The sequence below is a fragment of the Spermophilus citellus genome (assembly GCF_964194105.1).
Source record: "Spermophilus citellus genome assembly, chromosome: 14".
Lineage (NCBI taxonomy): Eukaryota > Metazoa > Chordata > Mammalia > Rodentia > Sciuridae > Spermophilus > Spermophilus citellus.
Genome location: NC_138194.1, coordinates 79,619,564 through 79,634,507, shown reverse-complemented (window position 1 = coordinate 79,634,507; position 14,944 = coordinate 79,619,564). Strand labels below are relative to the sequence as shown.

At 28.2% G+C, this 14,944-nt stretch overlaps 1 protein-coding gene across 3 annotated transcripts in view; it reads left to right on the top strand.

Moving 5' to 3' along the window:
* CSMD3 (CUB and Sushi multiple domains 3) overlaps positions 1-14,944 on the top strand; it is a gene marked incomplete at both ends in the record, with an annotated part of 1,157,568 nt that overhangs the window by 426,641 nt on the left and 715,983 nt on the right. For 2 of the 3 annotated variants that reach the window (XM_081266796.1, XM_081266795.1), the window contains 2 exons: positions 5,500-5,577; positions 12,476-12,563. In XM_081266796.1, coding sequence (XP_081122922.1) covers positions 5,500-5,577; positions 12,476-12,563 — 166 coding nt within the window. The remainder of the gene's footprint in view (positions 1-5,499; positions 5,578-12,475; positions 12,564-14,944) is intronic. The other variant, XM_081266797.1, reaches the window with a different exon arrangement.

Sequence of the window (14,944 nt, the reverse complement as noted above, 5' to 3'; positions counted from 1 at the left end):
TTCTAAATGAAGTTTTCTGTACTTTTGAATGCATTTAGTTGCATCACTGCTTTTGTCATCAAGTGGTGGCCATCATTATTTCCCTTGATGTAGATTTTATCTTCATTTATTTTTTAACATTGTTATAAAATATTTTTCACGTGAATTACTTGATAGTATATATTGAATTTTCTATTATACTTTCTTCCTATATACTCCAGAAACATAATATAATTGCAGCATATTTCTAATCACCTTTAAAAATTGGACTATAAAAACATTTATAAAAAATATTATTTTCTCAGAAGTTTGTATTATTAATCCAGTGGTAAAAATTACATGAAAATTGGAAAAACAGACAATGCAGGAATATCACCCAGCTTTTACTCTGACATCAATATAATTTCTCAGTTTTTCCTCTTCTAAGGATTCTATAGAAGAAGTCATCAATAGAAGCCCCCATACTAAACATATTCTAAGTGTTTTGTTCAGCTAATATAGGATGTTCAAAAAATGTTAAATGTCATTGTTTGTATGAGCCAATACTTACCTTAAAACAAACAAATGAACAAAACCTGGACTCTTAACACAGATAATTACTTTAATAACCTCTAAATACATTTTAATCTCCAGTCTAGAACTGAGGGTTCTAATGACATTTGCCTGTCTTTCTTAGGTCAGAATTTTCTTTCCAAATAGTTAAGGCTAAACAAATGAACCTTGTAGATCTGAATGGAGAAGTTAACAAATGTATTTCATGTTTACGGGACTAGAAAACAGGTCTGTCACTTCCTACTCTAGGGAAAGAAATGTAACAAATAACATTGTTTAATCTGTAGTACAACTAGTAGTCAGTGACCATATTTCTCAATATCAATATAAATGTTAAGATGTGCCATCTTCTCAAAATCAAAACACATGTCAATTACTTTAAATATACAAAAACTGCAGGAAATTAATTTTTATTCATATTTTCTATTTATTGAAGACAATGTTAACATTATAATTAACTTAAAATAATAAGTAGAAATTACAAAATAAAAAGTAGATACCATATCAAATGGTTGTACAAAAGAGGAAGATAAAGACATTATTGAACATTTGAAGATAAATGTTAAAATAAAGCAGAAATAACCCCTCTAAATCAGTAGAAACCAATTACTTGCTCATGAGAAATTCTTTTTTATTTCAAGAATCATCATAATCTGTAGAATCATATGTTTATAATGCAGCCATGACCACTTCCAGAATATTTTATTGTCAAAATAAATACTATAAACTTGAAAGGTCAAAATTAGAATATTACATTCATTTTACCTTAATTATTATATTATAATATAACATAAGTAGAAACTGAGAGTAGTTTTAGGATTTTTTAATGACACATAGTACATAATGGTACTGTCTCCTAGAATGCCACAGAAACTCGAATGTAAATTATTTCCACTTGATAAAAGTGTTTTAGTAATACTAATCATATGTGTTTGTTTTCAAAGATAAATGTTCTCCAAATTTAGATTTTTTTTGTTATGTATATGAATGCCAACAATTATAAATTATAAATATTTAATTTTTGAGATTATGTGGTTAAAAAAACATCAAATTTCAATAAAGAACATGAAGGCAGGAGATATTTTGTGATTATGTTATAGAAGCTCTGTGATAAAAGACCACTTAAAAGTTATCTTTTCCAAACCTGCAGCTGATGTTTGAATTCCCTCTATCACATCTATATAATATGCTTAGTTTTCTAACAATAAAAGTAAACACCAAAACTAATTCAACTGCATCCTAATCTATTGCCTCCCACTATACCTCATGGTCTTAATTTACACTAATCAGGATTCTCTAATAAAAAATAAAGTCAGATAATACTTATTTATTTAAAAAAAACTTTAGAAAAAAATCAAGGTTGTTTTCACTTCTATGGATATATGTTTACTTTTTGTAATATGAGTTATTTAATTCATTTTGAATAATGACTTCAGCTGATTAACATGAAAGCAAGGCTAAATAAATCTTCAACATCACTTTCTTTGAATATGTTTTTAAAGGAAGTTTAGAATTCAAATTGATTTTGAGGATAACAGAACAGTAGCTCACTTGAAGATACCATAATGCAACAATCCATTATAGTGATTTAAAACTGATCTAATGAAAGTTACAGAAACAAAGGTGTTTTTTTTTAAATAAACAAGGATGGATTTGATTGCTCTCATATTGTTCCTTTTTGCCTGACATTTTACATATTAAAACATACTTTTATTATATAGGGGAAAAAAGAGTTAAACAAAAACAACAAAAAGTTATAAAAACAAGCAAAAGTGATAAAAAGAATTTGGCTTATAAAAACATAAGAAAACAAAGGAAATGGATCTTTATGCATAAGCCTATAGGTCTTACATTTAATGCTTTCTAATTTATTAGAGCATACATAGTTTTTATGTATTTAAACATTCCTTTACAAATGATCAGTTTGTAATGTATTCAGTCTTTTACTTATTCACCTTTCCTAATTCAAAATTAATAAAGGGAATTCTCTCAACAAAATATCCTTAAATGACCAGCACTAGAAATATTGCATATATTTATTCATCACTTGCACAATATGAACAAGATTTTTTTTTTCTGCCCTTGAGGAGCTTACTGAACAGTGCAGGGAATTGCCACAAATAACACACAGTCTTTTACCACTTTCTTAATGTATATATGACATCATTATGCATTTCAACATTGACTCTCTTTTGTATTAATAAATTTTACATGCTTCTTATTGAAATACGTAAGTTTTAAGAAGTCAGGGTTTTTTTTTTAAGTTAACTTTGGTCACTAGAAACACTCCTTGGTGACATTAGATTTATTTACATTTTTATGGCACACATGTGATATAAAATCTTTTATAAAAGAGATAGGACAAGATTTTATTATCAAAAGACTATCAAACCCTTTGATTTTTTCATAAATATATATGTGTTCTTTCTATAAAAAATTATAAAATGTTCTAAAGTATTTGTTTACTTACATTTTGAAATTTGTGTGAATTTAAATTTTGCATTTAAATTAAATTTAAATTTTAATTTATACTCATAACCTTTTATGTCCTAAAATGGATGTTTTTCTACCATTCATCTTCTTTATTTATATTACAGTTATTATAGTTTTTTCTTTAAAAAATGTAGATTTAAAAAGAATAATTTGATATATAGGTGCTTTTTAGAAGAAAAAAATAAACATCCTGTTACAGCCAGAAAAAAAAAAATATTTAAAATTACTGATCCAAGTTGATGTTCTTTTGGCTAGAAGCATTCACTTGTTTTCGTGTTCAGGTATTGTCTCTTACCGCAACCAAATAGTTCAGATTAGATATAAACATTCACACAAACCTGTCCTTCTCTTCAAATACATACTTCTCCATTCCACACATATACTATTTAAACATTATTTACAACAGTGAAATCTTTAACCTATATAATATTATACAACTTTTGCCTTTGGTTGTACAAAGTCATCATTTTAAAAAGATTCTTTTGTATAATTTATGATTTAAGTTAAAACTATCATGAAATCTTCAGACTAATTTGTAATACTTAAAAAGTCAAATTGTACAATACAGAGAAAAATAGACATAGACCCCTTCTTATAATTCATGTTTAGAATGGAAAAATCTAGACTTCTGCCACAGAAATAAAAATGCTAATTATTTTTAAAAAAGAAAAGAAAAGAAAAGCAATTTGAGGCAGCAGAGAATTTTAAAAGTGGCCAAACTATATTTAGAGTATTTGAATACTTCAGAAGAATTATGCTTTAAGTTATCATGGAGGTGTCAGTGGAGAATCACCCCAAAGAGCATCACTTGAGAGAGCAATAGTCATTCTTCACTATAAATAAGAGTCACAGACAATCTCTGAACCATAAAGGGGTGAAGAGGTTATCTAGTTTTACCTTTCTATTTTAAGAGAAGAAATGGAGGTCTTTTGCAAATCACTCAACTAATAATTGCCAAAGATCAGGAGTCTTAAATTCGAATCCAGTTTTCATGTTCCTCTATTAATCTATGTAGCATGCATAGATAATTCATAAATACATGTCCCAATAAGCCATCAGGCCCCATCTCTACCTTTCTACCTTTGGAGGTACTAACAAGAAGAAAAAAATCACAAAAATATTCATAATCAATAAGAGATGCTTAATTTGAACTAGTTGGTAGAAAGACAGTTTAGAATCAGCAAAATATGGATTTTAAACTATCAAATAAAGATCAGTTTTGCTTTTTATTCAATTTGAAAGCATGAACAAATCTAATTGCACGATTTTTATTTTATTTTATTTTGGTACTGGGGATTGAACCCAGGAGTTCTTAATTACTGAACCACGTTCCAAGCCCTAATTGCATATGTTTAAAGCTATTATCCTTCACCATAAAAAGCACTATGTAAAAATTATGTCATACTTGGTTACATTAAATATATTTCTTATATTCTTGTTCATGCTATGTCTTTTCTTAAAGAAAATAATTGATGTTTGGAATACCTAATTAGGTCAGATTTTATAACTATTTTTAATTGACAAGATTTTAGTTAAATACATATTCTTTATTTCACTTGGTGTCAATTAAAATTTTAAATGGTCTTCTGAAATATTATCAGTTTTTAAATAGCATCTAGATTTAATTACATAATTTGTACTAGAATGAAGTAAAAGTTATTTTAATCCAAGTTACTTGGAGAATATTTTTAACATATTACAATTAAATTTTAAAAAAATTATAGGTGACTCCACTGGATTAATATGAATTTATTTTTTATTAGGTTATCCAGTTATATCTATCTTGATGTAGTACAAAATGTGATACTTCATCTTAAAGATATTGATTTTCTATACCTAAGGTTAGAAGTAGTAGAAAGTTACAAGTATTCAAATAGTGCAAGATTCCAAATATACTTGTGATTCACTTCCACACATTTTGTATCAGTCATAGTGTCAAAAGCAATGTTAATGAATGGAAATTAGTGGCCAAATTATTAAAATGTATTTTGAATATTTCCAATTATGTTATTTTCTTAAATTCTTCCTAATATTTCAAATAAGTTAAATTTTTAGGTAATTTAAATTTTTAATTTAATTTTTAAGCCAAGTTTATTAAATTCTTTCTGCTATACTAATGTCCCAGTATTATTTGCTTTTCTAATTAAATTTATTCCATACAATTTGGTGAATCCAAGTGGTTTATGATAAAGTGCTTAGATTTTGGTTTTATGTAAAAGTTTGGATAGTTTTTAAAAATATTTATGTGTATATGCAGGTTTTTCCCTATAGAATATTTAAAATTCTATACTGCTTATATTACTAGGTGATTATATTACTTTTTTTTTTTTGTATTTTCCTCAGGGTACCCTATACAGGCTTAAGAAAGCAATTTCTTTAAATTTGCATACTTCCATGCTAACAAAATTTGTTAACTTGAATTTCATTTTTGAATTGTATTTCCTGATACATGTTTTTGTTTGTTTTTTTAACTAGTGAAAAAGGCCATAGATTTTAAATCTAGAGGATTTAAATTGTTTCCAGGGAAAGACAACAGCAACAAGTTTTCTATCTGTGAGTGTACTCCTTTTTTGTTACTTTCTCTAGTGCAAGAGTGAAGTTTGTGGTGTTTGTGTTGTGTGTGTTTTATCAAAATATTTGTGTATTTACCAAATTAACTGCATTAATATTTATATAACATGCATGATGCTTATTTATATTTTATGTATTTAAATGTTATTGAGTTAATAGATTTTAATTCAGGGGTTTTCCAACTTCAAATTGTTCTTGATAAAATTTACTCAATATTTTAATATATCCCATATTTGACCTCATTTGATGATGACAGTCAAGTTTTGTAATTCTGGATTGTGAGATAAAAATGAATAAAATTTCTGAAATTGATGGTTTCCTGTAGGAATTCTTATTTGAGTACATCTAAATTTCTACAGAATAAATTCTAAGGCATATTTATGTAAAAGCAATTTCATTTAAGAAAACGTATTCTTAATTTGAATAAATTATATCAATTGTTATTCCTTTGAAAATCTCATGGTCTGAAATATTCAATTCTTTTCACAAATTCATGTTTTTAGATAATCTGATGCCCATCTCATAATCCCAGATTAAAAGAATCATTGAATTAGAGCATACATCTATATTACCATAAACAACATGGAAAATGATTTTGGTAAAGCTATACATGTTTGTGATACAAGTTAATAGCAATTGGTAAAAATTCCTCACCTCCCTGTTTACCTGCATCCATGTTTGGACCTTTGAAACAAGCCATTTATGTTATAGTACCTAACTTCTAAAAACAGTATGTTGATAGAAAATGAGAGAAGTTTTTTAAAATTATGTATGGCACTATTGTTGATTCTTCAACAAGAGTATATTTTCAGTTGTATTTTTCTTCATTTCCAAATCCCAGTGAAATATTTTAATGATTTCTTTAAGTAAAACCATTTATTAGAATTATTAAAAAAAGGTATTTGCCTGTGTTTATTGAGTTACACATATAAATAGTAAGTGGCATGAATTGAGTTTTTATGTTAATTATCAAGAAACAAACTTAGGAACTCTTGTGTTATTAAATATTTTATGGTTTCACAATTTTAATATCGGATCTTTACATTTTTTAGTTAGACTTGAAAATTCTAAATCCCAAACAGCAAATATTAATAGGAGATCATTGATCAAATTAAGTAATCTGTTTGGAAAGCACACATAGTTTATTTCAAGGTATGAAGCTGTATAATTATGGTTTCTTCATATATTTTAGGGTAAAAACCTATTTTCAAGATTGATACTGTCCATTTTGTGGAAAATAACATTACAATATGATTCAGACATAAATCAGTTGATACATTTTGGAAAGAAATACATATATCCTATAATAAAAAATATAAATAGAAAAATTTGCTAGTTCAGATGATTCCAACATAGTAAATTTCATTATGTCAATATGAAATGGAAGTAAAATGTTTATAGTACCAAATAATATGTTTACTAAAATTTTCCCAATATTTTAATCTGACCCACATATCTGTTTTGGAATTCTAACTAGAATTATAAGACTAGTTTTCCTTTTCTCACTTATCTATACAAGTGTTACTTTATGTGCTGCATGCTTTCAACTTCAAGATGTTCTGAGAAACTGAGTATATCTATACTAAGATATCTCGGATTTGTCAAGGTATTATTTGATGTGAATAACTCTATACTGATTGGTATGTTGCCTTAGTGGAAATATATATTGCATTGTTATAGAGTCTAATGGTGAAATAAAAGGAGATTGTTTGTATTACTGTGTTACCTAAAACCAACCAACCACCCCCTGAATACTTATTTCAAGATTGTCAGACAAAAAGTTCATATGAAGGAAATAATGGTTAATTTACCTCATATTTTTGCCTTTCTCCATTGTTCTTCATGTTAAAAAAAAAAGAAAAGAAAATGCTTTTCCTTACTTTTTTTTTGAATATAAGTTATTTCTACATCAATACAAACCAAGTATTTATAGAACACTTTTTATGGTTACAAAATTGCAAGCCAACAATTATTATAATTATTATTTTTTGTACCAGGGATTGAAATCAGTGGAGCTCAACTACTGAGTCATATATCCATCCCATTTTTGTTGTTGTTTTGTTTTTGTTTATTTAGACAGGGTCTAGCTAATTTACTAAGGCTGGCTTTGAATTTTTGCTCTTTCTACCTCAGGCACCCAAGCTGCTGGGATTACAGGAGTGCACTTCTGTGCCTGCCTGGCAAGCCATCATTATTTAAAATTTATTTTTACTACAGTTTTTTTTCTCAATATTGAATAACAAAATTTAAAAATATGGTTGTTTATAGCAAATGGCTATATCATTTCAATTTTTATCATTATATTTTTATTATCAAGTAATCATTCAAGTTTTCATCTCTTGATCTTTAGTTAACACAGGACAAAATAAAAGAAAGACAACTTTTATCTGACTTTTGACTTTCAAATTAAAAAAAAAAAAAAAAAGAAAGAAAGAAAGTCTATGTTCCTTAAACACCAAATAAGTTTTATTGCTGACATGGGCCATCAGCGAGTATAAGCATGGATGACCTGAAATGCAGATTTGCGAAAGCCTGTCTTTTTACAGTTTAACTGAGAAATGAATGACCAAAATGTTCAGGAAGGTTCAGTAATGCTGATAGGGATAGTTTAGTTGTTTAAATAGCTAATTCATTTTTTATTTCAGCTTTAATACCAGAACTCTACATTGCCCCATTCATCCTTTGTTACTCTAAATAACAAAGAGTTGCCCAACCTATCCTCAAAATTGTAAATTTGACAAGAAAAAAATAATAGTTTTGAAATTATAAATATTTAAAAAACAAAACTTATTGGCTAGTATTTTTGCCTACTTATCTGAAGCCCTTCTAGAATATTAAGGTGGATAAAGAAACTATAAGGTTACTATAAAAGGTTATGTTTTTCTTTCCTTTTTCAAATCCACACTTTCATTCATTCCAATTATTTATACATTCCATAGTTTCTCCATGGCAACATCATGTTAGAATAAAATTTAAGAAGTAAATAAAATACAGTCGTCTTAGCCCTGAAGAATATAACAGTATTTTGGGATGATAAATGATTTAAAAGGTAATTTTTTGTAGAATAAAAAATGTATTAGTATAAAATAACATCATTGACATCCATGATGTTTTGAGTTCAGAACCAAAAAGCAAATATTTTAAAAATTAGGATAAATATTAAAAACTAAATAAAAACATGAGAAAAGTAGCAATGTAGGCAGCTAGAAGAGGTAATATAGAGGTGAATTTAGTTAGAGTCAACTTATTTTTATTTTTAATGTATTCAGTGTGCTATATAATATCATAAACTTTATAAAACATGTTTATAATAACAATATTATATTTTGATGTTGACTAATAGTGTGTTTAAGTTAAATAATAAAATAACAATACAATAATACAAAAATTAAGATTCTTGAAACAAAAGATACTTGTGTGTTATAATAAATACATCAATTTAAAAATCTTATAAATTTCATTCATCTCTTTACTGGTGTGTGGAGAAAAAGAATCACATTTCATTAATATTACTACTAATAAAAATATTCTTAAAGATCATAGCAAAAAGGGCTTTCTCCTAGCAGATGTCCTTTTCAAGGGACAACACTCTGTATAAATTTTAAAGAGCATTGATGTTTTTACCATTCTGCAAATTACTACTGAAATTAAAAGAAATAAAAATGTTAAATCTATCTAGTCATTTCAATGGCATTGCATAGTGAAAGCAGTTGATTCAATGAGTACTAACCTTGTTTGAATGTCTGATATCATTTAACCCGGGGCAATTCTGAAATAGCTAAACATCAGAGAAAAGAAAAGATCATACATTTTGATATTAATTTATATTTTATTTTGAACATTTACAACTAACAGACACTTAGTACATGTAGCTTGCAGAAGCTCTCTCATTATCTCTGTATTTTAATTTAGAAAGGCTGTGCTCTATTGCAGATGTCAAAATCAGTGATTTAAATGATGTTTCCAAACACATAGAAATAACCTGACAATTAAATTCATAAGAATTAAAATTAATTATGTAAATGTGGTGAAAATCATAAATATTCTCTGTATTTTAATGGAAAATATTTGTAAAAGTGTTTTGAATTTTAGAAAATGACTTTATTTTCTGCCTTGCTGAGCTGTCTTAGATGGTCTTCAGAGCTGAAAGGTTGGCCTGGATTTAAATATAGACTCTGGCATTAAATGGCAAATAATTTTGACTCACTTCTTAACCTCCCAATGCCTCAGTTTCCTTGCCTTGAAGAGGTGCAAAATTCTAATAGTAGTTTCCTGTAAGATTGTTGTAAGGATCAAATGAACTAAAATATAAAATAGATATAGAAGACACATAGTTGGATGTACTAACATTCAAATTCATATAAATATTTAACATGGTCTTACTTTTTGATACAAAAATTGTAAAATACAAAAAAGACTTTCATAATTTTATTTTCTAATGTATATAAACCACTTGCACATTAATCTTTAATTCATTGTATATATTGTATTATACTAAAGTAGTTAAACCTAGGTTATGCCACCTGTTTTCATAATCTACAACACTCTCTAAAAGAAAGTTATATTTTAATAACACATTCTACAGTATTATCAATAGCTTTTCAAAAATTATAAAGTTAATACTTCCCATAGAAAATGCTTAGTTTATTAAAAACAGTTTTTATGTGTTGGTTTTAATCAAACAACTAGGACATATGTGTTTAGAAATATTAGAAACTTGTAGAAATCTAGTTGACTAATTGGAGATTTGTATAGTAATTAAAACAAAAAATAACTATGTGTTAGGAAGTTCGGTCCTCTTCTAGTATTCAAGATAGATTGAAGATAAATAATAATGTTGTCACAAAAGTATCAAAGTGATTAGGTTGGATTTAAGCTGACACATGATATAGCAATTGGAAATTTGGGGGATGATATAATGGCTATTGATGGAGCAGGAAATTTTGGAAAAGATGCAAAATCCTATACTAGAAATCATTGACAAAGAAGTAAGTTTTTAAGCATTGAGGGAAATACAAAATATGAAGGGCTCTGGGCCAGTTCCTTTGAATTAGTGAAATCAGCTAAGGTAAGACAGTGACCAAAAACCCCAGAAATGGTAAAAGGAATTTTAAAAAATTAAAGGACCAAGAAAAATAAAAATATTACATTATTTGAATCCATGAGTATATAATAAAGGTGCAAGAAAGATATTGTTGGTGAAAATTAGAAAAAAATAATTTTATATCTAATTGAGAAGAGGGCACCTTTACCACAACCATGACTGCTGGACTATCATTTGATAGCTGTCTTCCTAGCTGATGAATTAGTGTCAACCCAATGATCAATGCCAACTAAACAATCCACAAGTCCAGTGGTTCTCAACTCTAACTTTACATTAGAATCATCTTGAAAGTTATATTAAAAAACAAAAATTGATGCCCAGGTTTCTACTATACGCTAATTGTATTAGAATATCCAGATCTAGAACTATGCATTTTTAATCTTTAAAGAAAGATCTACAGATGGTTCTAATCCAGAGTGCAGGACAAGAACAATTATAAGGTTTAGGAATTTTCCTCTGGTGTTTGTCCTTAAGCACTATGTTTTCTTTAAAAGAGCAAACTAATAAAGGAGCAAAATTATGGAAATTACTCTCCAGTTCACTATAAGATTGAATTATAAAACAATATCACTCAAATATTTCAGAATTATCTGGATTTATTATCTTCCCATTAAAAAATATATCCTCGGGCTGGGGATGTGGCTCAAGCGGTAGCGCGCTCGCCTGGTATGCGTGCGGCCCGGGTTCCATCCTCAGAACCACATACCAACAAAGATGTTGTGTCCGCCGAGAACTAAAAAAAAAATTTAAAAAAAATTAAAAACTCTCTCTCTCTCTCTCTCTCTCTCTCTCTCTCTCTCACTCACTCACTCTCTCTCTTCCCCCCCTCACTCTCTCTTTAAAAAATAAAAATAAAAAAATATATATATATATCCTGGGAATTTAAGCATCCAATGTGACCACATTCACTGAAAAAAAAAAAAAAGCCTTCATTAACTGAGTGCTCTAAATAAACTGATGAAAATCTGTACAATAGTCATGTAAAATGTAGTTATAGAAATTGCTTGAGGGTAAAGCCATTATTTTGGTTTCTAGCATTATATCATAATTCAATGACAAGCTTTGTACCACATCATTGTTTTACCTTAATATTGGCAGACAAAATTATTTTGTTATATACCAAATACAAAAATGTTAATAACTTTAAATTTTTCCTGTATGGTCTTATTTTTAATTGCAACTTTGAAAACAAAAAGTATCCACCAACATTGAATTTCAGTAGAATCTTAGCTACTCAGGAGAACAAGGCAGGGAAATTTCAAGTTTGAAGCTAACCTGGGCAATTTAGTGAGATCCTATTCAAAAATAAAATATAAGGAGATCTGGGGATGAAGATCAGTGATAGAGAACCACTGGGTTCAATCCCCAATCATGGACAAAAAACAAAAAGCAGCAAAGTTCCAAATGACAGTGTTATAACTGGTAATGGTCTCTGTACTATCAATAATTAATGGAAACTCTGGCACTGATAAGCTAGAAATGTGTCTTGCAATTTGATTGAAATTAAAAAGAAAGTGCTAGATACTAACGAGTTAATATTCAGAGTAGTATGTCATTGAATATAAATATTAAATTTAGGTTCTGATAGGTCCATAAAAAGAGGAAGAAGTTTTTTGCCTTCATTATTTTTCTATAAAATTATATTTTAATTTTCTATAGTAAAAAAATAGTGATTATAGTAACAGAATATATGTTTTGTGTAAATTTTAAAATTAATATCATTCTTAATTTCTAATTATAAATATTTTGTTTTTATTTTTCTTCTTGCTGCTACAGTAAATGAGGGAGGTATTAAAACAGCTTCCAATTTATGTCCAGATCCAGGAGAACCAGAAAATGGGAAGAGACTTGGATCAGATTTTAGGTAATATAAAAATTATTTTATAATTAATTTTGTCAGTTTATTTGAATTTAATTTTTTAAAAATAACTGATAATATGGAAATGGAAACCTGGTGACTTCAAATTATGGCAGCTAGATTCCATTGATCATTCATATTTAGTGTGACTAGTTAAGTAATATGTTGTCTTTATCAGGACATTCTTTTTGAAATTAAATGATTAATTGCTTGCCATGTAGTAAGTGAAAAATCATGGGATTTATATTATATTTTCATTCAAATTCTGCTGCTTATTAATTAGTTGTCTGATCTTGAATATGTTGCTCAATCCTGTCTGCCCAAATTTCCTCTTCTGTAATGTGTAAAAAATTAATCACATACAATGGTGAATTCCAACTGAGGCAATGCACATGAAATCCTTCAGCAGATATTCCACATACATCTTATTTGTGTGTCTTAAAAATAATCATAACTTGTAATATTAATTTTATATGATCCTAAAATTAGTATTTATTTTATTAATTTGAAATTACATTTCCCAACAACCTAGAGAATATATATACTATACAATGAAATATACTTAACTACCAAAGAACACTTTAAAACCTTTATATTTTTATATTTACAGTTGTCATTTCTTTATATTGTTTATGTGAAGTACAAACCATACCCTAAAGAATATTTCTAGGGGGGCTGGGGATGTGGCGCGCTCGCCTGGCATGCATGCAGCCCGGGTTCGATCCTCAGCACCACATACCAACAAAGATGTTGTGTCTGCCGAGAACTAAAAATAAAGATTAAAAATTCTCTCTCTCTCTCTCTCCTCTCTCACTCTCTCTTTAAAAAAAAAAAAAAGAATATTTCTAGGAACCAAAAGATAGCTCTTAGAATATAGATCTGTGGAAATTTTGTCACCTGGATCTTTCAAGATTACTTAAGGCTATATTTTGCTATATTTCAAATAGAAAATTATAATCTTAATTCAACATGAACATAATTGTATTTTTCTAAAATATTTATTGAACTTTACTTCTCAAACTTAAAATAGATAATAATGTTTGAAGATATATACCAAAGAGAAATTCAAAAGGTTTCAGATCTGGTTAAATTTACTCATAATAAAATAAGTCAATTAAAATTAGTTAATTCAGATTCAATTATTAATAGTTATACTTTAGAGGCTCCATAATTGTATGCAATTTACTAAGTGATTCTTTTTTACATGCCTCCTTTGTTATAAAATCATGTAAAAACTTGTTATTTTAGCTTCATTTTACAAATGATGAAACTGAAGCTCTGTTTGACTTTCTAAAAATTTGATGGAACTCGAATTTGAACTCATAATGTTAGGACTACAAATCTTATCCTTTAATCAGTGTCTAAAAGTCCAACAAACTATCCAAATCCCATCTTTGACGTGAATTGCCTTCTTTTGCAAAAGGAGGTATCTTAAAATCTCAAAATGGAAATCAAATCACTTATCTTATTGGTTTAGGAGAAGATTAAATGAAATAATGTATGCACAATAGGAATCATAGATCTGGAGACAATGTAAGTTCTCTAATCAAAACAGCTGGTGTGATAAAAGATGATTGGGAAATTATTACTAAAACTTGGACCCATTATTTGCCAGTTATGTGAATGGTTCATTGAAAATAGACTTAACAATGTTGTAATGTAATACTAATATAGGGAATTAAATTTAAATTTCCTTTAAGTGCAGTGGATTTAAAGTTAGGCAGATGTAATAACAAATCTAAGTAAGTATTCAGAAGTAAAAACTAAGGTAAAAATGAGGTCCTATAAAAGATAATAAATGTTGTAATGCAGAAACCAACCTGATTTTAGATATCACACCTGTTGATATTGGAAAAATTATATATGGCTAGCATGCAGGAAAGGAAGAGTGTTATATTGAAGAAGGGCTTAATGAGCTATTCCAAGAAAATAAAGATCAATGAAGCTCAATTATAGAGCTAAGAATAAAATAAAGTTGAGGAGTTGAGGAGATAAAAAGAAGCCAGATCTCTTCTGCAAAGAGAGTAAATTGGCAGTTACTCAGCCTTACCTGGACTGGAGATGTTTGTTTTAAGCATGTATGTATTTTAAAAATGGGTTCTGACATTTAAAACCCAGGAGAGATATCTATATGTATTTCTATTTGTATTTTTCTCTCTATCTTTCATGTGTTTATGCGCAAACACACACACACACACACACACACACACACACACACAATCCACAGAGTTTTTTTTATTCCCTGGTTGTATCTGGCAACTTAAGTCAACATAATTTCATGACAACATGAACTAACTAACTGCAGCTCCCCATTGGCTGCGTAGTTTCTGTCTGGTTCATCATGATTCCAACACAACTATTTCATTTAGGCCACCTATCCATCTATG